General features: G+C 37.6%; 1 protein-coding gene across 1 annotated transcript; it reads left to right on the top strand.

The window, feature by feature from the left end:
• The first annotated feature begins 1,401 nt into the window (after window positions 1–1,401).
• On the top strand, window positions 1,402–2,684 carry LOC110893488. Its single transcript, XM_022140597.1, has 2 exons — window positions 1,402–1,757; window positions 2,291–2,684. The coding sequence occupies exons 1-2, from the start codon at window positions 1,402–1,404 to the stop codon at window positions 2,682–2,684; spliced, it is 750 nt and encodes a 249-aa protein (XP_021996289.1).
• Window positions 2,685–27,584: the final 24,900 nt, after the last annotated feature.

The following is a 27,584-nucleotide window of genomic DNA, read 5'->3' as shown; positions in this document are numbered from 1 at the left end:
ATTCTCAGAAGTCGTTCCCAAAGACTTGACTAGACTACCTCCACAACGGTGAGTGGAGTTTCGGATAGATCTGGTGCTAGGAGTGGCACCAGTGGTAAGGGCGCCTTACCGACTAGCTCCGTCCGAGATGCAAGAGCTTTCGACTCAACTGCAAGAGCTGTTAGATAAGGGAACTTATCAGTCCGAGCCTCTTACCCTGGGGAGCCCCAGTGTTATTCGTTAGGGAGAGGGACGACAGTTTTCGTACGTGCATTCAGCCTAATCTAAGAGGAACTCAGAAGAATTAATGAGGAAAAAGTATTATGCATAGGTTACAGGAAGTTAAAGAACTAACCAGCAAGAATCGGTACCTCTTACCGAGAATTGATGACTTGTTTGACCAACTACAAGGTTCCAGCTACTATTCCAAGATCTACTTAAGGACATGATATCACTAGTTGAGGACACAAGAAGAGAGTATCCCTAAAACGACCTTTAGGACTTGCTTTGGGCATTACAAGTTCCTTATCATGCCGTTTGGCTTAGCAAATGCACGGGTAGTATTCATGGACCTCTTGAATTGGGTGCGTAAGCCGTACCTGGACAAGGTCGTGATTATATTTATTGACGACATTCTTATTTGCTCAAAGACCAAAGAAGGTCATGAGCAACATCTGCGAGCTATCTTGGAGGTTTTGAAGAAAGAACAGTTATATGCAGAGTTGGCGAAGTGCGAATTTTGGATTCGCGAGGTGCAATTCCTAGGTCGCATGGTGAAAAAGGATGGAATCCATTTAGACCTTTCCCAGATAGAGACAATCAAGAATTGGGAAGCACCAACAACCACAACCGAGATACGGAAATTTCTGGGGTTAGCAGGCCATTAAAGTCGATTCATAGAGGGTTTTTCCAAGTATTACTCAGCCGTTAACGTCCCTAACCCTAAAGGATAAGAAGTTTGACTGAGGAGAGAAAACAAGTAACAGTTTTGCAAACGATGAAGGATAAACTCTGCAATGCACCTATCTTATCGTTACCTGATGGTACCGATGGATTTGTCGTCTAATGTGATGCTTCTTGACAAGGTCTTGGTTGCGCGTTGATGCACCAGGACAAAGTCATCCCTTACGCGTCACATCAATTAAAGGTGCATGAGAAGGACTAAACGACTCACAACCTTGGACTAGGTGTTGTGATCTTCGCATTGAAGATCTGGCGTCATTTCTCGTATGGCGCTCGTTGCGCGGTACAAGATCATCAAAGTTGCAACACATTTTCGATCAGAAGGATTTGACTATGAGACAGTGTAGAGGGCTTGAGCTGTTGAATGATTATGGGTGTGAGATCAGATAACACCCAGGTTGAGCGAATTACTTTGGGTCGCGAATATCGCGCAAAGCCTCTAAGGTGCGAGCCTTAGAGATGAGAATACAAACCGATCTCACCGTTCGGATTCATGAAGCCCAGCAGGAAGCACTTAAACTAGAGAACTCACGAGCCGGATCACTGCGTGGTATGGAAGTGAAGTTGGTTCAAAAGGAAAACGGAACATTATACTTCATGGAACGAATTTGGGCACTATCCTTGGGCAATCTACGAGCACTTATCCTGGTCGAAGCTCATAATTCGAGGTACTTTATCCGTCCTGGTGCCGACAAGATGTACCCAGACTTAAAAGATTGGTATTGGTGGCCCAAGATGAAAGCCGACATTTATGTATATGTGGGTAACTACCTTTCTTGCGCCAAAATTAAGGCAGAATACCCGAACCCGTCAAGGTTACTGCAGCAACCTGAGGTTTCCGTTTGGAAGTAGGAACGAATCTCAATGGATTTCTTTACGAAGCTATCGAGAACCCCAAAGAGGACATGAAATGATTTGGGTAATTATTGACCGACTCGCAGAGCCTGCGCACTTCTTACCTATCAGTGAAAGAGATAGCGCCAAGAAGTTGACAGAGATTTATCTAAGAGAGAATGTGGCACGTCATGGAGTGCCTGTATCCATCATATCCGACCGGGATGGTCGCGTTGCGTCAAGGAGTTGGCAGACGTTTCAACACGCATTTGGTTCACAGTTGAATCGTAGCATAGCCCTTCATCCCCAAACGGACGGCCAGAGTGAACGGACGATTCAGACATTGGAAGACATGCTATGTACTTGTGTGATGGACTTTGGTGGGAGTTGGGATACTCACCTGCCCTTGGTGGAGTTTTCCTACAACAATAGCCATCACACCAGTATACAGGCCGCTCCGTTTGAATCTCCATGAACGTAAGTGTCAGTTCCCATTGTATTGGGCGGAGACCAGAGATGAACGGTCTATTGACCCCGAGTTGGTTCAGGAAACGACAGACAGGATTTCACCGATACATGATCGTATCAAGTCAGTTCATGATAGACAGAAGAGTTACGGCGACAAGCGGCGGAAACCGTTGGAATTTGAGATTGGTGATATGACTTTACTAGAAGTCTTGCCTTGGAAAGGCGTGGTACGGTTTGGTAAACGTGGAAAGTTGAACCCACGGAACATTGGGCCCTTTGAGATCCTGGAAAGGACCGAAACCGTTGCATACAAACTAGAGCTTTCAAAAGAGCTTAGTAATGTTCATAACACGTTCCACGTGTCTAATCTCAAGAAGAGCCCTACTCAAGAAACATTAGTTATTTCCGCAGATAAGATTCACGCCAATGACAAAATCTAAGTTTACTGATAGAACCCGTTGAGGTTATGGACTGGAAAGTCCACAAGACTCGGAAAAGTCGAACTAAGCTTGTCAAAGTTCGTTGGAATTCAAGTCATGACCCAGAGTTTACTTGGGAGCGTAAAGACCAAAACAAATCAAAATATCTGCATTTGTTTCACAACTCCCCTGCAACCAATAACACAGCTTGAATTTCGGGACGAAATTCTTTTAACGGGGGGAGAATGTGACAACCGGCACTTTTCCATATATTCCGTACAATGTTAAACAGTAATTTGTGCATTAACGACTGTGCCTCATATAATTTATGACATGAAAGACTTCCTGAATACTGTTATATACATACAAGAGCATTACATGTTGCAAGATTATTTATCATTATTGCATGCAACACTATATAGTTGAATTAGTGCACCAAACAAAGTTAGCACATTTATCAGACAACTAGAAGTACTGATGGGAGTTCAGTACTCAGGCAGAAGTGATGTCAAGACACAGAATGTGCCCCGAAACTAAGAGTTGCACTAGAATAGTGTGTAGGAAAGTAGGGATTACAAAACTGCCTTCCTAGTTATGATTAAAGTGTCGGAAAGTGCCCGAAACACACTAAAACTGCAAAATTCTGCAGAAAACAATAAAATTCAGCAATTTTCAGCTTTTTAACAACAATATACAATGCAGAATTTTGTTTTAACGGTCCAGAATACCTTCTTAGGTGTCGGGAATCAAAACTGTCATAAAAGGCAACATAAAGCACACTAAACTGCGTAATTTAGCACCTTAACGTACCGGTAACAAACCGAACAACCAGATACTACTAAGTTTTCACTAGAAGCATTGTTTTAGTGTTACAAAGCTAGTTATGGTCACCGAACATCATAACACCTCCTATAAACACATAATACATATAACACTAACTAATTCCATTAGATTTTGACCAAGATCACTAACTTATCTTTGCAACCCATCCAAGACCCACCCCCCCTCATGGTGACGATCACAAGGTGGTCCCACAACCTAGAGTTTCTTTCATTAGTTTATTTGATTTGTTGGGAACTTTTGAAACATATTAACCATAAGTTAAGCATATAGACCTTCACTTTTGAGTGCATAATGAATGCTTTAGTCTCGGAAGTTTCCTAGCATGTTGGTAAGACATTCTTTATAAGCAGAAGAATACCATACTCTTTCATCCAAACACTTAAACAACTTCATCACCCTCTTTCCTCCCTTCCTTGTTCTCGGCTCACATCACCCACACTTCAACCTCCATTTTCATTCCATTATCATACAATCCAAGGTGATTCAAGGGTGCTAGGAGCTAAGTTAAGAAGCTTGGTGGCATTGGATCTTGAAGGACCTTCACCATAAGCTTTTATCCACCTTGTTCATCATCATCTTCATCTTAAGTTTCTCCCCTAGCCTTGTGCTAGTAGTAAGACTCTTGTAACTTGATTTTACTTCTTATATTGATGGTTAAAAGATTAGGTTAATGGTTAAAAATAAAGATCATGAAGAAACAAGAAGATGATCACTAAGATAAAGCATAAAAACATAATAATCTAAGTTGATTTAGTGTATGTATGAAGCTTGATGGTTGATTTCTTGTGTTTATGATGTTAATCATCATAAGAAACTTACTAGATTCTGATTAAACACATGATCTAGCAAGTGAGAGGATGAATCTTGTGAAAAACCAAATGATCATCCTTATGTGAACATGAACTTGAAGAATGAAGTTGTTTTTGTGTAAGAAGATGATGAATACATGTTATTAGTCTTGTACATGGATGATTTCAAAGATGATTTTCTCAAGAAACCAAGTTTATGTACAAGATTTACATAACCATGATTTTTAAAGAAACTAATCATATATTTAGTGTTAAATCAAGACTAGAACCATGTTTGTAACAAGAAAAATACAAAAGAACTATTTTTAGAAAAATCATTTTATAAGTTGTGAAAGACTAAATTATTCAAAAATGAGATTTATAAACCAATGACCGTGTTTTAAAGGATAACTAAGTCTACTAATTAACATGGTAAGTTAATACAAGTTTTTATAAAATTTCAAGTTCATGAAGTAGTGTAAATTACATGATTTTGGCACATGGTAAGTGTTGACTGAATTTGTTAATGATTGGTGATGATTTTAAAAGAAAATAATATGCTTTGAAAGCATGGAAACCTCCAAGGGGAAACTATGGCAAAATTTTTGTATAATTTAAACACTTAGAAAAATATTTTTAAAACAAGTGTTTATAAGTAATTTTTGATTATGGTTTTCAAATAAAAACTTGCCATAATTTTGTCACAAAAATTACAAATCTTGGAGGATGATTTTTGAAATAAAAGTGACTAAGTATATATTTAGGAAAATATATATTTAGAAGTCACAGTTTATATCATTACTTGTATATTATGTGTATTAGTTATATTATTTTTGGACTTGAAATAATATAACTTACCAAAACACCAAAAATTGTAATACAAAATATTACCAAAATTCCAAGAAAATAAATATAGAATTTATACCCAAAAATTGGACAAACCGAACAAGGAATATGGATTACAAATATATATTCCGGAATTAAGTTCATATATATTTTGACAAATAAGTTAAACGGTATTTTGAAAGCCGAAGAAACGGAAATTATAATTTTTACAAGTGTCGCAAAAATATATCATACCTTTGTCAAGTAGAAAATACATTATTTTTGAACAAAGAAAAGATGTATATATTTTCTTGAATCATTAGAAGATATATTGTTTTGAAGAAAATATATATTTTTCTTAAACAAGTTTAGAATATATTACTTTGGGTGAAAAATGGATATATAAAGTACTTTCTAAGTTAATCTTGAAAGTATATTATTTTTGAGGATTATATGAAAATATAATTATTTTTGCCAAGAAGGATGTATGGATATTTTTCTATGAAAGTTTTCATAAAATAAATATATTTTAAGAATATAAAGTGGTGATTTTTATTGGTTAAAAATAATATTCAGGAAATTTAAATACAAAAATTAAGTATAAGAATACTTAATAAATACAAGAAAATACGTATTCTCGTACGTACAAATACATACCGAAATACGCCACCAATACTTGGCAAATTACACAAGTCGAAAATATACAAGTTTATCAGCAGATAGATTCTCATGAATCGCAATCCTAGAGAAGTTCGTAATGAAACGACGATAATAACCAGCGAGACCAAGAAAAGAACGAACTTCTGTGGGTGTCGTAGGTGTATTCCAATCCTTAATTGTTGCAATTTTGGATGAATACCCTGCTCGTTGACTATATGTCCCAAGAACTAAACTTCTTTAAGCCAGAATTCACACTCGGAGAATTTAGCAAAAAGTTGTTACTTCTTTAGGAGTTCGAGAGTCAAACGAAGGTGTTGCTCGTGGTCGGCTCGAGACTTGAATAATTGAGAATGTCGTCATTGAACACAATAATGAACTTGTCTAAATAAGGTTTACAGACCCTACTCATTAAGTCCATAAAGATAGCTGGAGCATTTGTCAAACCAAAGGCATGACAGTAAACTCATAGTGTCCATATCTCGTACGGAATGCAGTTTTGGGAATATCTTCTTCGTATACACGAAGTTGATGATACCCAGAACGCAGGTCGGTCTTGGAAAAATAGGTAGCACCTTGCAGCTGATCAAAGAGATCATCGATTCGAGGTAGGGACTATCGATTCTTGATGGTAAGCTTATCAAGCTCACGAAAATCGAAACACATTCGAAAAGATCGGTTAAGGTTTTTAGGGAAGATCACAAGTGATCATGGAAATGATAGAACCACACGAGCAGTTTGTCTTTGTGTTGACATTACAAGGTTGCATCAAACATTCATACAATTGTAGTAGTTTAAAATAAAATCACAAATTTTATTTATATAACAACCGCATTGTCTTTAAATGTTAAAAGATAACAACCAAAAGAAATACAAAATACTAATTGTTTATTGCTGCATCATCGATCGCCTCGTTGATGTTAAACACTCGTCCACGAGCGGGATTCACGTTCGCGTTCGGATTTGGGTTAACATTCGCATTCGCATTCGCATTCGCATTTACCAATCTCGGGCAATTGTTGCGGAAATGACCCATTTCTCCGCAATTGAAACACGAACCAGGTGGGAATCTCGCAACATTCCCTTGAGCTTGAGCTGGAACCTGGGCAGCCTGATTTTGACCAAAACGACAAGTATTGGCCAAATGCCCAAGCCTACCACACGTAGCACACTGTTTACAGTCCTGTTGGGCAACATGGTGACCATTACATCGAGTGCAGTGAGGTGCAGTACCAGCATATGCTTTCTTCGCAGGAGGTTGAGTTGGTGGGTTCTGAGCAGTTTGATTGGTGACAGCAAAGTTTTGGGAAGCCTTGCGCTTCCTTGACTTTTTCGAAGACTCACCCTGCTGCTTACCCTTACCCTTTTCCTTATTAGAATCAGTTGACTCCTTTTTATCACCCTTGCGGGTAAGTTTACTCTTCCTGACTTGGGACTCAGTCAGGGTAGCAGACAACTCGATTGCTTGACGAACTGTAGTAGGATTAACGCCAGTCAGGATGTCCTGAATGGAGTCGGGTAAACCATCGATATACCTCTCGATTGCCTTATCCAGCGGGGTAACCATCGTGGGACACAACAAACTAAGCTCCTCAAATCGATCCGTATAAGCACGGTGTTCTCCCCCGACTTGTTTCAAATCGTCAAATTCTCGTTCCAACACTCGAATCTCGTGTCGAGGACAGAACTCTCTCATCATGAGAGCTCGGAGCTCTTCCCAAGTTTGTGCTAATGCCACTTCAGCACCCCTATCACGCATCACTCCGTTCCACCATGTAAGATCTCGCTTCTCGAACACACTTGAAGCAAACTCAACTTTGCGCGCATTCGGACATTGCACATGTCTGAATGTGCTCTCGATACTCTCAAACCATTGCAGGAGCGCGGTTGCTCCTTGTGACCCAGAAAACTTAAGCGGCTTCGCAGAATTGAAATTCTTGAAATTACACGGTGCATTGTTGTTGTTATTATTGTTATTGTTGTATAATTCGTGGATTTGGGTCACAATGCCTGGAAGTACAGCAGCCATTTGCTGAGAGACAAGGGCTGCGACTTCCTCAGCAGTAAAAGTTTGAGCATCACGTCGAGGAGGCATTGTCTAATAAGGAAACATGGGAAACGAGTGAGGTTGACAATTGGAGGAACAAAAGAGGCAATGAAAACACCGACAAAACACAAGGAAGGCGATCATTCGTTCGTTACCTCGAACAAACAAATGACACGCAGTGACAAATCAAAGTAAATAGGTCATAATAATGTATCACCGAAGACATGCTTGCCTATAAGTGAACACTCACCCCAAGAGTTCCCAGGTAAGAGTGACTGGTCCGATAATGCGGATTTGTACGAACACTCTAGCCTTAGACAGAAAACTCAGGGTACAGGCATTCACTCTTCCAGTTTGCACATGTTCACATTATTTAGACCCAAACTTTGACGGGATTTGGAAAACTCAAAAGGCACTAAGCCAAAGATGGATCAAACCAGAAGGGTTCAAAACCATATAACAAAGGGTTCAAACCTCATAACAGAAGGTTCAAAACCTAGTAATCAATCATCCAAGGATAGATGGTTAATTTTCGAAGCGGATTCATTATTGTGTTCTCGTTGTGGTTATCACCTAAGGATAGGTGACGGTATTGTTTTAAAATCTAAACACAAGTAAACTTGTGTTGGGGTCCTAGAAAGTTATAGTCTAGGTCAAAGCATTGCTAATAACCTAATTCCCTATAACCATTGGCTCTGATACCAACTCTTCTGTCACACCCCGGCCGCGTTAAAACAACAAACCGCGGCGGAAACGCCGGGGAGTGAGGCGACAGAATTATTGTTCCACAACCATGGTAGTTAAAAGTTTTGTTTTATTGAAATATTAGGAAATGTTCATTGTCATTAAACCAAACAAACAAACTACATATTGTTTATAATTGTTTTTAAGTCACTAAGGCCTTGTCCAGATCCTAAGTGAACTCGCTTCCTAGCAAGCAACATCAAGCAATACCACCTGAAACATATGTAAAAAAATATAAAGTCAGCAAAGAAATGCTGGCGAGTACATAGGTTTTATGGGAGTATCGGATTCATGGCTCGTTTATATGTTGCAGTATCTCGTTAGACTACAAGAGTCAAAATACAAACCTTGTTTTGAAAAGTGTATTGCAACATAAATAACCAACACAAAATCAAATTGGTTATAGTTTATAAAATCTCGTAGCCATGACTCTTAACTCAAAAATATTTGTTTTAGTATAACAACTTGTAAACATCTCGTAAAAACTCGTTAATAAAACTCGTATGGTTTATATCGTTTCGAAAACCTCGTGGTGTGACATCGTTTCAAAATCGTTTCCCCAGTGAACTAAATAATGACACGCAATGTAACATGATAGAAGCACTTATATATAAGATGTACCAGCGGCGTATCTACCACGATTCTATCATACTACACCCGTCCCATTATCTAATCACTACCCAAAACCAATCGTTTAATTCGTTTAACTCATTTCAAATCGTGTATCTCGTTTCAAATCGTTTAACTCGTCCCAAAATCGTATTCGTTTTAATAGTGAAACTACTTTTTGGTCATCTCGTTAAGAACATTCAAACCTTCGTGACTCGTCTAACTCGTTTCTCGTTTCGTATTAACAAACCACCAAAGGGTAAGTTAACAATCATCAGGTTCGGTCGTTACCTACATAACCCCCACACATAACCATGGGTGTAGTCTGATAATGGGATTTGTCAGATCCTATGGTACCATAACCTAATACTGGTCGGCTCGGCCAAAGCTAATGAATGTCATTCGTTATGTAATCACAACCAACAAGTCTTGTTCACCTTATTGAAATCGTTATTAGTTTAGTATAAACCATCGTTTTTGAAATTATCGTTTAAACCTTGAAATTCGTTTTGTACATATGAATCACCCCAAAACAATTGAAAACAGTAAAATAGGGGAACTATGTACTCACTTGGGATTGCTAATTAGTCTTGAGAATACGACCAATTTAAGCTCCAAGGGTCACGGAATCAACCGGCACCTAGTATAGTAACTATGTTAATAAATCGGCTCCTAAATCGGGAGATAGGATAGAATGAGGTTCTATAAATCAAATGAGTAATTGAACTCATACGGTATGATTTAATAGTCCCAACATTCTGATTAGAAAGCATACCTAAGTGCTTTTGACCCGTTTCGACACATTACGGTAACATAAGTCACTATAATGTGTCGTTAGCGTAAAACTATGTTCGGATGGTTAACTATGTGCTATGTCAAGTCTTACATGCCCAATAAACCCTAAACATGTTACTAAATCAGATTACATGTCAAAAATATGTTCACATAATCAAAATACGGATTTTAGCTTCAAAAGGGCATTTTGGTCATTTTCTATGGGCACACAAGCTAACTAGCAAATGACTAACCAATCCTAGGTGATCATAAGGTTATAACCTCAGAGGTTATTCCCTATGCAACTATGATCACTAACTAAGCTTGGTCGGATCCTAAAGATCGACCAAATGGGTCGGGTTCGGAAGTATAAGCGGTTGTTTAGACCGCTTACCTTACGACCCTAAACAAGCACAAACTAATAGTGTCGAGTTAGATATGTCAAAACATGTCTAACCTACTGATTTGGTATCAAAACAAAGTGTTTTGATACCCTAAAGTAGTTCCGAGGCAAAATGCGTGCTAAAACGCATTTTGACCGAAACTTTGACTCGACACTACAACTAGCTAACGTGGTAATCAGCAGCTATAATCACGAAGGATTATAACTATCGTGACTACAATCACGTTTCAAAGTTCAATTGAACTTTGACTTGACCAATTGATGGTCAAAACCGAAAGTCAAACTGTTGGCCAAACGTTTGACTTTCTGCACTACATAAGGAAAAAGCAATAAAAAGATATGAAAGAAGCTCACTAAGGGTCCTTGCTATCTTTTCAACAAGAAGACAAAGTCCCAATGCTTGAGAGAGCTCCCAAGTCAGATGTAGAGGAGAAGAAATGAGAATGAGCAAAGAACAAGTGAATGGAGTGGCCTATTTATACTTGTTGGTGATCAACAAGATCATGACAAGTGGTTTGTTTAGCCATTAAGCAATGAATCACAACCATACAAGTGTTAGGAGCAGGTGCAAAGCCTTGGAGAGGTGGTAACTTGGCTACCACACAAAGAAATTGCAAGATTGGCCCCTGAATTTACAAACTGATGCTGAAAACAAACTTTCTTCCCAGATGTGATCGTCGCGTAGCGCGACGGCATAGGCAGGAGGTGGTCGCGCTACGCTACCATGTGTCAGATTCAGCAAAGTTTCAAAAATGACAGAAATGGTCCCTGCACGTGTTTAAGCTTGTTTTTGACGTTTTTAACCTCCGTTAACCTCATTTCAAGGCTCTAAAATGAAGTTAAAGTATAGGGGACTCAAAACATGCTCGAAAACATCTCGGATGTCGGTTCATTTGGCCGTACGATCGCGTTATTCGGTTAATTACGACGGAACTCAAACGGACGCGTGTACGATCCAAAATGCGCGACGAATGGCGTTTTCGCATCCGAATCACTAAAATAAAAATATTTTAGTGTGTACAAAAATTTTGGATGTCCAGATGTGGTCAGAACGTAAGATATGCGCGAAAATGCAAACTTACGCCGTTTTTGACACTTTTAGTCCCTGTAAGATCATGTAAGCATGTTTTCGCACACCGAACCTATCAAAGCTTATTTCTAAGCCATGTTTAGGTTATATATGGTATGTTTAACTTATGATCAAGTTCCAGACTGTTCGACATCATACGAATCGGTATAGTTTCGCAGTTTGACACAAATAGTCCCCGCAATCGAACAAACTTGTTTTCGACACACCAAACCATCCAAAACTTATTTCTAAGTTATGTGAAGGTTATTTAAGGTATGTTAAGCCTATGATGATGTTCCGGAGTGTTTGTCGCGTTTAACTGATTGCGTTCACGCACCAGTTTGCGTATAACTTTCTAGAAAGCGATTTAAAGCTTGAAATCGAATCGGATCGAATTGTAAAATCATCAAACACATATAATAACACCAAAACACATTGGTTTATTGATAACTAACATTGTGTTGCATTGTTCATCGATTAAAGAGCACAGTTGTCACACTGAACCCGAATGATAACCGACTCAAAAATTATAAAATTCAATTATCAAAAATCTTAACGTCAAGAAAATAGTAACCCATTGAAAAAATTCTTGGTATACTATTATTACATATTATACATATATTATACTTGTATCAAACAAAGTTGTACAAGTGCTAACCATTTTTTATTAATTAATTCATGACATCATCTTTTGTCACCAACTGTTGACTTTATTTGTCACTTTGACATGGCTTAGTGTCACTACACGTTTATCTCTTCCAACTCATACAAGTTTGAATCTTACAAAGTGGATATTAGGTAATACACACAAAGCCGAACCCGAATGATGACCGACTCAAAAATTATAAAACTCAATTATGAAAAATCTTAACATTAAGAAAATATTAACTCATTGAAAAAAAATAATCCTAGGTATACTTTAAGACCCTTAACTCTATTTATCAATATTCATATAAGTTTCGAAAATAAATGTGTATTTACAGTTACACATACGTTGAAAATACGGGTTTCTCAAAACTTTTAAGAATTTAAAACATTTCGTCTTAATATAAATATGTCATCACTTAAATTGTGACGCTTAAATTGTGACGGCGAAGCGTATTGCGAAAGCTTAAATTTCTGATTGTGTTCGGTCCTTCAATGAGCTTGATCTTCATCCGTAAGCTTACTATCGTTCACCTTTGATCAAAACCAACATTTATGAAGGCTTTGAAATTCATTTGAACAAGTTCTTAGCTGAATCAATTATACTTTTATATTCAGAATTCCATACAACCTCTCAATATTTGCACATACATACTTTTATGTACAGATTTGCATACAACTGCTCAATATTTGCATATACATGCTTTTATGTTTTGATTTGCATACAACAACTCAATATTTGCATATACATACTTTTATGTTCAGATTTGCATATAGAAGATCAATAATTTTACAAGCCCCCAATTCATTCTAACACTTTACCGCCAATGATATTACTACATACACGACGTGATTGAGTGTTTGTGGTCGCATGCCGCGACAGGCGTCACGTGATGCCAAGGGACCATTTCTATAGAAATTTTTCCTTTTTGTTGCTGCATTTTGCCCAGCTTTGTTATTTCTCAAGTTAGATATAGAAACTTGCATAACTTTCACTATGCTTATCCGCTTTACACGATTCTTGTTTCTATTTGACCGTAATACGTTTACCTCTATGTTCATTACCTTGGATTCACAATAATCCTGTTTTATAAACTAACGGCTTACAAATCCAATATAAAATTATTTGACCCGTTATGTTCTATCATGTTTTTCACTTTTTATGATCAAGGTTAGTCCTTGATCATTCTACCCAATTCTCGGGCTTCATAGGTCCTTGATCATTCTACCCAATTCCCGGGCCTCATACACTAGCATATTCTCTTTCACTTCGATTAGCGTTTCCGTTACTCGGCTTACGCATTCAATTCACCGGATTCATTTCGTGACCTTCTAATCACTTAAAACCAACATTTAACTAATCACTTTATTTTGACCCGTTTGGTTGTCTAAGTGAATCTATCACTTCATCGGCATACCAAGCGCATCCATTTTCACTATATCAAAACATTAAACATAACTAGGACTAACTCGTCTATAAAAATGTGACAAAACGAAAAGTCACGTATCTAGCTCGGGTCAACGTATTGACCCGTTTTAATATTTTTCTTTAATAATTTGCTAATTCATAACAACACAAATTCCATAAACCGTTATACCCTGTGAGCATAAGACTCGACAAACACATAAAGTCGTTATTTGTCAAATAGTGTTAAATTACAATTTGACCCGTTTGGTCTAAACGGCCAAACATTTTACGCTAATATCTGAATGGTATTTTTTTTACAATTTCATTATTTAACCCATTTTGGATTTCTAGCCATATAGTTATATCTCTTAAATCCGTTCCTTACACGTTTGACCCGACATGGCTTGTGCCATATGGTGTCGTTTAAACTTCAACTTTTATCCATCTACACGTGATTAAATCACCGTTTTACCCTTATTATTCATTTAGGCTTACCTTACAAAGTAGCCATTCAAAAACTCATTTTGTATATGTTATCTCATGACCAATTTACCAATTCGCCCCTTTTACCATTAAACATGGTTTTTATCATTTTATTTGTTCCGACCCGTATCATTTCGTGTCAGAACCTATATTTTGGATATAACTTTTGTCGTATTTATAACCTATAAAATAAATACGTATCTTACAAAAGGGTGTAAGCTTTACTTACCTTGCATCCTAAATACGTTTTTCCTTCGTACTTGATTTGTTTGACCCGCTTCCTTCCCAAGCTTTCACGTAGCTTGTCAAGCGTCAAACTATCATCATAATTCATAAGACGGTTAGATTAGTCATCATTACTTACGACTATTCCATCTTACGGATTTTATGTTGAAATTATTATTCGACTTCATCAGACTTTAAAAAATCAACTACCTTTGATCATATGAAATGCACATTTAAGTTCAATCAAAATCATGTTTAGAACCCGTATTATCCCATATCACACGTAATTAGTCAAATTAGCCAATTACGCATTTCTTTCGTAATTTCATCATATCAACATTCATTCGGGCATTTTAACAAACACCTTGCAGGCAAGATTCTTATGTATCTTTTATATAGCTCATGGTCATTCTTTTGACCAAATTTCAACATCATAATCACATCTCTATGTCTAGTGTTCATGAACAACATCTAGGACTTGCATCATATCTTCAAATTTCATAAATTTAACACTCTAATTTAAGTGTTCATCTCATTATCATAACACCCACTTAGCACCTACATGATTAGTTAACCGAAACACTAATTCATGGCACTAAATCAACAAGTTTACCTCTAGGGCTTGTTCTTAGACTTGTACTCATATCTATTTCACTATAACATTCATCATTCATACCAGAATTTCGTTCATGAATGTTAATCAGAATTTCAAATTATTAGCAAATAACAAAATTCAACATACCTTGTGATCTCCTAGCTTGGGTGATCACGAAATTAGTTAAAGCCCAAATTTTTAGCTTTATTCATCTTCAATTTTGAGCAATTTAGTGAGTTTTGGGTTTGAAAGAAGAACCCCTTCTTAGCTCTGTGAAAATGTCGACTAGAACATGTTGGACCGTTGTATGACCCTAAATAGTCAGTTAAGGCAGTTCATCTTTGTGTACAAAGGCGGAATCAGTGTAAACAAAGTAACAACAACTTTTCCTCTTAATTTCCTCTTATATTACTGAAATCCAAGCTTTTACAATGTATTCTGACAAAAATCCGGTAGCACCTCAGCTTAGATTTCGCTCCAACCGACACCAAATGAAATCACTCATCATGGTATTTATAGGTTAGCTGATTTCGCTCCAGACAACCAGGAGCGAAACCCCATGAGTAATTTCGGGCGAAATCTTCAATCTACACCTATGAGCGAAATTAACATACTAAGCACTCAGGAGCAGAATCTACATATCTATCTGATTTCGCTCGGAATGACATAAATGTCATTAGGAGTGAAATCTCCCTCTAAACTTACAATTCCTATTTTCCGACTCCGTACAACCTATCTAGACCTAAGACTCGATACAGACGTAGTTAACTGACATTCAGTGCACCAACAGACTCCCCCCCTTGGATGTTGACGAAGTCTTTGGCTCCGAGTCTTCAGTCTTGGTCTTTTCTCCAACTCTGTCTTTTCATCGTAAAAACTCTTTCTTCACAGGTTCAGATCTTATCCTGACTCTATCTTCAAACTTTCCCTTTGACTGTTGATCCAGACTCCCCCGTTCACAGACTCCCCCTCTTAGTATGCTGGAATCTGAGGTCTTGATCTGGTTCAATCTTTAACACTTAGTTGTCGTGGGAATGATGAAGTCCAAAACCTGTGTCTCAAACATCAAACATTACAAACTTATCTTTTCACAATAACACAGTCTATCAGTTCTAGAAATCCACTCAAGTATTCAGGTCCAAGTTAATGACCCTGATTACTCAATTAATCTACCAAGTCCAATTTAATGACCTTGGTTGATCTTTTGTCAATACAGACTGATTTTGTTTAATTTTTTTCAAACATTTTCTGAAAATAACAAGCATCAAATTAATGATCTTGTTTTGACTTTTCATCAATTCAAACTCCAATAAGATAAGCTCTCCTCAATCTTTAGGTCAGAACTTTTCCTGCATCTGCTTCAATCTTCAAGAATCCAACGATTAACTCTCCACTTTGGTTTGTCAAAATAAAGCATTGGATTTTAATAAAGTGTTCTAAACTAAAAAAAAATGAAATACAGAAGCTTAAATCGCAGAATTTAAACAAAGTAAACTATTTACAAACTTATTTTTGGTGAGCGTGTCAGGGAATCATATCAGCTTCTCAGACAAATTACAAGTACCGTTAAGCTTCATTTCATACTCAGAATTAAACAATTCACGTCGATTGTCGATATACTGATCCATCTTAAATTCTCACACAAATTTCAATTTACTCAGGATACGATTTAGATGTCTTATGAACTTAGCTCATTCATGTGTCCCACCTCTTGAATATACTCCTGTATCCAGAATCCCAAATATTCAGTCTTACAGGTGAGTATACCACAAATGATATCTGTAAGGGGTTAAATTGCGAGGGTCGTCAGAGCTCAGGTCGATACTTCCGTATACGCAGAGAGATGACGGCTTCGACTTTTCGGTGTGTCCCCTTTAGAGGATCTTTTAGTTACAACAGCACACGATTAGCATTTTGCAATGTTTCATAGTTTTTTATGCTGAGGGTAGTGCTATATTTCAAGCAATGCGGAAAGTATTATTTGGGGACTAGGTCAGAACTTCCATTCAGCAGAAGTCCCAGAATAATACCCCAGATATCACTGAGTATAAAGACCTAGTATCTCAGAATAAGGGACCTTTTAAACGAGATTTCAGGGGTTACCTATATATCCAAGTAGTGTTCCCCACGAATTATGCAAGTTTGAAATTTTAGGTTTATATCCCGAATAAATCTACTAAATGTGCAAAAACCTATTGACACATCATCAGTGAGACTGTTTAACTCAATTTAAACTTTTCAATTCTTTAGCATACTGTAACTGTCTAGCCGATGTACTATCATTTTCCCTTTTTACACAAGCTCTTTTTCAGTTTTCTATTGTTTTTGGATTTTGAAATTTTATCATGTTTTTGTATTTTTGCATTTTTTACTGTTTTTGTATTTTTTCTGAAAAAAATATCTACTCCCCCTAAATACCAAAACAAGTAAAAAATCGACAAACCATTGCAGATTGTTTCTCATCTTCATCCGCAACAGTACTCTCATCAACGACAATAATGCCATCCAACACCGAAAGAAGCTTCATACCGTTCAGTTTTAACAGATATTTAAACCGTGTTTTATCAAAAGCTTTGGTATGTAAATCAGCTTTCTGTTCGTCAGTGTGGATTTTCTCTATTCGTATCAACTTTTTCTCGAAACAATCGCGAATAAAGTGATGACGAATTTCTATATGTTTAGTTTTAGCGTGATGTACTGGATTCTTTGTTATATTTATTGCGGCCTCATTATCAACAAAAAGATGTGTGTTAAGAAACTGCAAACCGTAGTCGCGCATCTGTTGCTATATCCACATGATCTGAGAGCAGCAACTGCTAGCAGATACGTACTCCCCTTCACATGTAGATAGCGCCACAGACGTTTGTTTCTTACACTGCCAGGTAACCAATCTAGGTCCAAAGAATACCCTTCGAGCGTAAAATCGCCTGTTCTAGGATACCACAACCCCAATGTAGGAGTTCCCTTCAGGTAGCGTAATATCCTCTTCACAATAATCATATGCGAAGCTCTCAGGTTTGATTGATATCTTGCTGCGAGGCACGTTGGGTACATGATATCAGGACGTGAAGCAGTTAAGTACATCAATGAACCTATCATGGATCGATAGAACGTTTCATCAGCCCTGTCTCCGGTGAGATCTGGGTGAATCCCATGATTTGTTGCAAGTGGGGTAGCAGCTGGAGTAGAACTTGACAACCCAAATTTCTCTAGAATATCATGCACATACTTCGACTGATGAATGAAAATTCCCTCAGGTAGTTGTTCAACTTATAGTCCTAGAAAGAATTTCATCTCCCCCATTGATGACATTTCGAATTTTTGCTTCATCACCTGTTCGAAATCTTTGCATAGATTTTCATTTGTCGACCCAAAAATTATATCGTCCACATAAATCTGAACTATCAGAAGATGTCCGTCGACCTCTTTAGTGAAGAGAGTGGCATCCACTTTTCCACGTATGAAGCTGTTGGCTAGTAGGTGTTGAGACAAAGTCTCGTATCAAGCTCTCGGGGCCTGGTGTAAACCATACAGCGCTTTGTCCAATAAGTAGACTTTGTTTTTGTGGATTGGATCGGTGAAGCCCGGCGGCTGACCGACATAAACCTCCTCTTTAACCTTCCCATAAAGAAACGCTGATTTTACATCTAATTGATATACTTTGAAGTTCTTCCAAGATTCAAATGCCAGGAAAATTCTGATAGCCTCTAGTCGTGCCACAGGAGCATAGACTTCTGTAAAATCAATCCCCTCCTGTTGACTAAAGCCCTGAACAACGAGTCGAGCTTTGTTTCATATAACAACTCCTCTGTCGTCTCTCTTACACTTAAATACCCATTTCGTATTGATTTTCCTGTGACCATCCGACAAATCCACTAGCTTCCACACACCCAACTTTTCAAACTGACTTAACTCTTCTTGCATCGCAATGACCCAAGGGTCTTCAGTAAGCGCCTCTTTGTAAGTTCTTGGTTCGATCTGCGAAATAAAACAACTCAATGAAAATTCAGTTTGTTAAGGTGCTACTGTAGAGTAAAAACATGTAAGGCCCTAGTCAATTTGACGTCTCGTGCGAACACCTGATTGCAATTCTCCTATGATCAACTCCTCTGGATGATATGAAAGAGTTCGTGGCATTGTTTCGCTAGGAACATCCACATCGCCTTCCAGATTAGTAACATTTTGATTTACACCTTGTTCACTCATTTGGTTTGTTTGACTTAAATCCTGAATCTGCTCCCCCTCAGAATCTGAATCTGAATCTCTATGGTCAAATATCGGCATGTTCTCAGATTCTTGATTATCATTCTGAACCGTCTGATTATCTTGAGCAACTTCATTCTGTTGGACATCATTGTGTTCACCAGCATTACTCGGACCTGCTTCATCGTCATTTGAAGTTTCTCGTGGTCGCCTTGAATACTCAGCTGGGAATCTTTGCTGTGACTCGTATTCACGCAAAATATCCAACTCATCAAAGAAATCTTCTTCTTCTTCTTCTTCTTCTCTCATATCAAACGAATCCCACAACTTGTCATAATGATATCGCCATGAATCTCCTGGATTTTGTGGCGGCATAGTATAACCTTGACATTCAACATTTGCTGCTTCAATAATCCGCTTCTCACTTGGAACGAAGACATGTCGTGAAGGACTTGCATAACCAACTAATATACCCTCAATGCACTTCGGACCAAACTTTCCATAAGGCTCTAGAACAGTACAGGGTGACCCGAACGGTTCAAGATACTTCAAGTTAGGTTTGCGGTTATTGATTAACTCAAAGCATGTTTTGAACTTCCTGACAGTGAGAACTCTGTTGAGCGTATAGCATACGGCAGAAACAGCTTCAGCCCAAAAATTTATCGGTAACTTTGAATCTGCGAGCATAGTTCTAGCCGTCTCGATTAGTGTCCGGTTTTTGCGTTCTGCGACTCCATTCTGCTGCGGAGTATACGGAGCACTAAACCCATGCAATATACCTCTTTCATCACAAAATTCTTCCATCTTGCTGTTCTTGAATTCAGTACCATTATCACTTCGAATTTTTTTGATACGCCTTTGGTACAGATTCTTAATCTTCTTGAACAACGCCATCAAACTGTCAAACGTTTCATCTTTCGTCTTCAAGAAAGAAACCCAAGAAAATCTGGAATAATCATCAGTAACCACAAGACAATATTTGTCTCCCGTAATACTCTTGACATTCACCGGACCAAACAAATCCATGTGAAGTCTCTCCAGGGGTCTTGAGACTGAATTGACTTGCTTTGTAGGGTGTGACATTTTCTTCTGCTTGCCTTTAATACAACTAATGCACTCCCCTTCCAGATGAAAACCTTTGACGTGAACTCCTGTAACCAAATCATTGTGCACCAAGTGATTCATTTTTCTTAGATGAATATGTCCCATCTTGCGGTGCCACAATCTCGATTCTTTCTCAGTTGCTCTGGACACGAAACAATGAGCCTGACCCGTGGTTGTAGTAGCTACGCTTATATCCAACACGTACAGATCATTAAATCTTGGTGCCCTCATGATAATCCATTCCTCAGGGATAACAAATCCTGGCTTCAAGATCAAACATTCTTTACCAGTGAAGTGAGTGGTATACATCCTGTCACAAATCTACGAGATACTCAGCAGATTGTTCTCCAGCTCAGCAATGTAGTTAACTCTTTCAAACGTCACAATCACGTTGGATAACGTTCCTTCACCAATAATCCTTCCTCCTTGATTACCCGCAAAACCAACATAACCTCCATTGATATTCTTCACATCATATAACAATGCAGTCTTCCCTGTCATATGTCGAGACGCTCCACTATCCATAATCCAGCGTGAGACTAATCTCGGAAGATCCTGCACATATCACAAGAATGATTCAAACACTTCAATAAAGATGTGGATTCATGCTTCGCGATCAAGGAAGCTCCGGCAATTCAAACTGCTTAGTCAAACATTGTGTCTACCCAAGCCTCATCAGTCTTGGGTGTAACCTTGATACTTTTAACTCTCGCAATTTGAATATTAAAGTTTTCAGCCTTCAGAGGTGGAAAATTCGCATCATATTCAATCTGAATTGAATCCTCAGAAGGTGAAAGCTTTTTCTAAGTTTTAGGTTTCCAAACTTGTTGAGATAATGCTACCCGTTTGTAAAATATGTCATTTTTATTTACCACTTTCTTTATGGGTTCATTTTTTACTTTGGTGTTGTCATTTTTTACACTCTTTTTCTCAACAACCACTTGTGTTTTACCCTTCACCTCAACTTTCTTCTGTTGAATCTTCACAGTTTCAGTCTTAGGCTTCACGTTGGTACACTTTCGTGCAATGTGACCAACTTGATTACATCTAAAACATGTTCGAGTGTCAACAACTCGACTTATGCCTTCAGACTGAGACTATGAAGCTCTCTTCTCAAAGAACTCTTCATTCGATTTTGAAAAAAAAACTCTTTTTCTTCATCAGCAAGTGAATTCGAACTGTTCACAAACTTTTTCTTTTCAATAAACCTCTTGTTTTGACCATTTCTTCTCTGATAATTCTTACCACCCTGATAACCACCAGACCAATTGTTTCAGTTCTTGTTATTATAAAAACGTGATGGAATAACAGGTTTCTTGTAGTATGATTTATCTTTTTCAAAGTTCATTTGTCTTTTTGTTTGACTCAAACTGTTCACTTCTGACAATTCAACTTCGACCAACTTGAAAACATTTGTTAATTTTTTCACATTCATATTCTCAATGGGAAACTCAAAATCCGAATACAACTTATCAGATCCCGACATCTTGTACATGACAAGAGTAGGTTCATCATTTAAGTTGTTTTTGGATTTTTGTTTCGGAATGTATTTGTCCAGAAAACATCCATCATCTTCAGCTGAATCAGACATCAAAACACTTTCAGCTGTGCTCTTAACAATCTCTGTCTGAACACTATCATCAGATAATGAAGAAAAAGTAACATCAATGTTCTCCGGAAGCTTAACTTCATTATCTTCCTCAATTTCAACCAACCCAGATTGCTTTTTTGAATAATTGTCAAGAATTGGTGGTGGAACTTGATGAAAACCCACCCTAGTTCCATCTGAGTAAACATCTTCGCCTGCTTTGTTTTTCCCAATGGGTTTGGGAACAATATGTTGCAAAACAAAGCTTGCAGAGTTGTAACTGTTAAGCTTCAACTGGATTCGCTCATTTTCAATTTCAGCCTCTTGAACTTTAAGTTTCAATTTAGCAATCTCATCCAGTTGTTGGTTGATTGATTCTGCTTTTAACCTAAGCACAGTTTTTAGTTGAACATTTTCTTTATAAGTTTTACCATTTCGATCATCATTATCTTTCATTGTGCTTTTAAGCTTCTCAAACTTTTCAGTAATTTGACGGTTTTCAAGAACTAACTTTTCATTTTCTTGTTTAATTCTTTCATGATCAGTTTTATCATTTTCAATTTTGTTAGTTAACTCTTTTATCCGTTCAGTTGAAGCTTTAACCATCTTATCACGATCAAGAATTTGATCTTCAACGTTTCTGACTTTCGCTGTCAGATCATCAACCTTCTTTCCGTTGAGATACGTGACTGTATTACAAAATTTGCATTCTTTGATGCAATTTTTGCAATCAACATCTCCATTGACTTTCTTACCTGACTCAGTCGTTGACGCTTTTGAACTGACCTGGCTTTTTGACTCAGACACGGAGTTAGAGTCTACCTCAAGTGCTTTAGCTGCCAGCACTTTGTCAGCCATTTTTCCGAGATTTTCAGCATTCAACTCCTGCGTCGTATCAACTTTCTTTGACTTCTCTTTCTCTTCTTCCTCCTTCTTCTCTTTCTCTTTCTCGTCTCAAGTTCCCCACCATTTATTCTGCCAATAATCATCATCATCTTTTAGCTCTTTGATTATGGCCTCTAAATCAAGAGTGTTATGGTCAATAGCAATGTTTCCATATGGGTCAAGATAACACTCCCTATCTGGATCCCATCTATTTGCTCTTTTTGCTTCCGAAAAGATACCAGATATTCTGATCATTCTGTTTGTGGCCAACAACCTTCTGTAATTATACTTCTGTTCTTCAATTCTGCTGTCTTTCCACGGAACAGGTTCATTCTTTGCCATGAAAGCGTAACCAACCGCATCTTCCTCCGGTAGCAGTTCACTCCAGTCATAACCCTCATCATCATAAATCACCGCAAGAGCTCTAGATTTCTTTTTGTTCTCTTCAATCTGCTTCATTCTTGGCGGCTCCAATTTGTTTTGATGATATATCGCCTTCCTGTAGTAATCTTCCCTAAACGGGTTCTCAGACTCATCAGCATATGCATTTCTACATTCACGTTTGAAGTGACCTTTCTGCTTACACTTGAAGCATGTCACCTTGGACTTGTCAAACCCCAACTTGGTAGATGGTCCACCAATTGACTTTCTGCCGGTTATTTCCGTGAAACGTTGTGCTCGACGAACAGCACTGGCCATGCACCACCTTATGTCGAACAGTTCCATTTCTTCAGGATCTATTTGATCATAATCTTCTTTTGTTAAGTTGGTGTTGCCAATCTTCCCTGCTACAAGACTTTCATACGATTCCAAAACCGACGCAAGGAAAACCATCTGCTGTTTTGCCGACTCTTCGCTGAAATTCTGAGCGTTCTTCATGTCTACAGCGATGTTGCAATGAAACAAATTCTTTGCATCAGATTGGTTTGAATTTGGTGAAGATCCACTGTGATAACCACTGTGATATCCACTGCTTTGACTTTCTTTGTTCGTTGTGGAGACATTCTCAGCAGAAAACGCAGTTTTGGGAGAATTGTTCTTTGGAATCATGCTCTTTGGATAATACAAATCCAAGTTCTGCAGGTACGATGAGTGATTAACTTTTTTTGTCTTCTTTAGCTCCAGCTCATGACTTTCAAGTCTCTCAATCAACAAATCCACAGTAAGATCTGCAGGCTTGATCGTATTCTTCAGCATCAACGCATAATACTGCCAATCCATTTCATCTGGCAATGAATCGAACAATTTGTCAACTAGCTCATCTTTAGGACAAGTAATATCATGTCTCGCTAGTTCCAGCTTTAAATGCCCAAACCTCTCAATTACAGACTGATTCATTCTTTAAACACCCAAACAAATCAAACTCCTTTTTAAGTAGTTTCTTCTTGTTTTTCACTATTTCTACACTCCCTAAACATTTTTCTTTCAACTTTTCCCAGAGATCTTTAGAACTAGAGTAATCAATCAACGAAATTATATCTTCATGAACAGATTGAAACAGCAATGCCACACATTTCTGCTCAGCAACAAATGATTCTATCTCATCAGATGTTGATAAAGTTTCACCCTTTTTGCCTCCAGCATCGTATCCATTTTTTAGACTCTTCCAGCTAGGAAACGCAAAAGCCATCAACCATTCTTCGAATTTCTTTGCCCACCATCTATACTCCTCGATAGCCATCAACTTCGGTGGTTTGTTGTAAGTTCCGAAAGCACTTTCAACTTCCAAAGCATCCGATAATTTCTTCTTTGCATTTGGCGGGTTCTCATTGTTGTTGCTTGTAGATGTATCATCTCCCGGATTTCCAGCAAATGCATACATGTCGCTAAACGGGTTCATGAAAATGTCATCCATATTGAGTGTACCTAAAAATCAGTGAACACTTAGAAAAAATTTCGAAATTTTGAAAAACAGTGATTTCGAGCGAAATTAGCAATTTCGAGCGAAATCAGATATGTTCTGATTTCGAGCGAAATCAGATAAAGGCTTGGAGCGAAATCAAAGAAATTCTGATTATGAGCGAAATTAGAAATGTATCTCAAGAGCGAAATTAGCAAAGTATGACTCTACGAGCGAAATTAGGTATTTCGCTCCAAATGACCAAGTAACTTTCGAGCGAAATTAGGTTATTACGAGCGGAATCTTCGATGACCGTAGGAGCGAAATCAGGTTTTTAGTGGATTTTTACCATTTTTGGGCCGAATTTTAACCTGATTCTTTCTAGGGTTTGTTAATTGTATGTTTTACACGTTATACTCGAAATTCAGTCCATTACAACCGTAGGAACCAGTTCAAATCAGAAAAGTATGAGAAGAAGTGAGTAGAAGTAAGAGAATTTGGTAGAATCAAGCTGTAGTAGTATGAACTCCTCGTCCTGAGCTCTGATACCACTTGTTGGATCGTTGTATTACCCTAAATAGTCAGTTAAGGCAGTTCATCTTTGTGTACAAAGGCGGAATTAGTGTAAACAAAGTAACAACAACTTTTCCTCTTAATTTCCTTTTATATTACTGAAATCCAACCTTTTACAATGTATTCTGACAAAAATCCGGCAGCACCTCAGCTTAGATTTCGCTCCAACCGACACCAAGTGAAATCACTCATCATGGTATTTATAGGTTAGCTGATTTCACTCCAGACAACCAGGAGCGAAACCCCATGAGTGATTTCGGGCGAAATCTCCAATCTACACCTATGAGCGAAATTAACATACTAAGCACTCAGGAGCGGAATCTACATATCTATATGATTTCGCTCGGAATGACATAAAGGTCATTAGGAGCGAAATCTCCCTCTAAACTTACAATTCCTGTTTTCCGACTCCGTACAACCTATCTAGACCTAAGACTCGATACAGACGTAGTTAACAGACATTCAGTGCACCAACAGAACACACACAAAGTGTGTGTTTTGAGTCAATTTTCCTTACTAGTAATATCACTTTCAAACTTGACCATTTTAGTCCCTCAATTTCCAATTTTATAGATAAAAAGTTAGCTTAGTCAATTTTCCTATTGCATACAACATTTAATACTAACTAGGTGAATTATTCCTAGTTACTTTGCCTTTGGTTATGACCAACTCATATATATATATATATATATATATATATATATATATATATATATATATATATATATATATATATATATATATAAAGGGGAGGGTTTAATTGAGAATGCTAAATATTGTGAGAACCGTGAGAACAAATGAAAAACCCATGAGAACTTGGTCAAAAACGAATCAAATTCAAAAAAAATTGCTACACTTATGATTATTATTCGAATACAATGTTAGAAATTTAATTTACACGTTTAAATTTACGTGAAATCGTAAATAAAGAAAATTTACACATGTGTAAGTTTGCCATAACAGATTTACACATGTGTAAAAAATCTAAAAAGAGTGATTTTGAAAGGAGAAATGAATTATTTGATGTTGTAAATTCTTTTTTTGATATTGTATCTTAATTACAATGAGGTTTGTATTAAAAAAAACTTGTTTTGATTTGTGTTCTCATTCGTTCTCACAGTTCTTGCAATATTTAGCGTTCTCAAGATAACCCTCCCCTATATATATATATATAGGGAGGGGCTCATGCGAGAACCACCCTTATTGTGAGAACCTTGAGAACCAATGTGAACACAACCTAAAATAGCTAAAAAAAACCTAACCCCATCCCCCCCCCCAAAAAAAAAACCTACCCCCCCCCCAAAGCAAACTCCCCCCCCCCCCCCCAAAGCTAAATGCTAAAAACTAAAACCCCCAAAAAAAACCTAAACCCCACCCCCCCCCCAAAAAAAAAAACCTAAACCCCCCTCCCCCAACCCCCAAAAACCTAAACCCCCCCCCACCCCCCCCCCTCCAAGCTAAAATACTAAAAACTAAACCCCCAAAAAACCTAAAAAAAATCTAAAAAAATCAAAAAAAATCTAAATTTTTTTTAATATTTTTTATGCTCAAATCGCTACTTTTAGTGGCCAAAAAAAAATTTTTAAAAAAAATTAAAAAAAAATTTTGTTTTGGCTTCGAAAAGTAGCGATTTTTATATAAAAAATATTAAAAAAAAAATTTTGTGTGATTTTTAGCTATTTTTAGGCATTTTTGGTGTGTTCACGTTGGTTCTCGCGGTTCTTGCAATAAGAGGTGGTTCTCACATGATCTTCTCCCAATATATATAGGGTCAGGATTTAGAGAAATCGGTGAAAAGTGTGAGAACGGTGAGAACGCTTATGGATCGTCCGATCAAAACAATCCATGGACTAGATTGCGCGGTGGCGTTTTCGTAAATAACATCAATATTATTATGTGGGACCCGCTTCATTAATGGTAAAAGGGTCTTTTACCGCTCATATTCAAAACGCCATCAAATGATAAAACGGCATACAAAAAAATAAAACGCCATTAAAAACAAAACGTCAAAAATTAAAAATAAAACGCCAAAAATTAAAAATAAAACGCGTTGAATATTACAGAAAGATGAAACAACACAAATAACTGAATTTCAGTTATTAACATTTATTAGAAGAAATTCCCTCCTAAATTACGTGCCAAAGACATCATTATATAAACAAACGTAAAACATAGCTTCCATAATCACTTCAATCTATCCATTTTCTGCAAAAGAAATCGTTAACCAAATACGCCAACTTAAACAAAATGCCCAAAATGGCAACAATCGTTTCGTGGAGATACACTCTGGGAATGAGGCGATACGTCCTCCATTTTGACAACAAAAGGAGGGTGTATGTTAAGACAGTCAGGGAATTCTGAAAATGGAAGAAGAGATACAGAGGCAAATCTTATCCATTGGCATCGCTCCAGACAACGAATTCCATGAAACGCATATGCTTATGAAAGCAATAACCAGCAAATTTGGACCAATCAAAGGATATGTGAAGCCAGACCCTGTTATGACATCATGGCGTTTTAATGATGAAACAGACATGGAGACATGGTGACGATTACATACGACAGCGGAGAGCAGGAAATCTACTGGCTAGAGAACATCATGACAAAGCAGCG

The sequence above is a fragment of the Helianthus annuus genome, chromosome 2 (assembly GCF_002127325.2).
Source record: "Helianthus annuus cultivar XRQ/B chromosome 2, HanXRQr2.0-SUNRISE, whole genome shotgun sequence".
Classification (NCBI taxonomy): domain Eukaryota; kingdom Viridiplantae; phylum Streptophyta; class Magnoliopsida; order Asterales; family Asteraceae; genus Helianthus; species Helianthus annuus.
This window is presented reverse-complemented; position numbering and strand designations above follow the sequence as displayed.

Excerpts from the sequence above, each read along its gene's own strand:
- LOC110893488 (XM_022140597.1), top strand. The coding sequence starts at position 1,402 with ATGAGAATACAAACCGATCTCACCGTTCGGATTCATGAAGCCCAGCAG. Across the intron at positions 1,758-2,290 it reads GAATACCCGAACCCGTCAAG|AGATGAACGGTCTATTGACC; the intron begins GTTACTGCAGCA and ends GGCGGAGACCAG.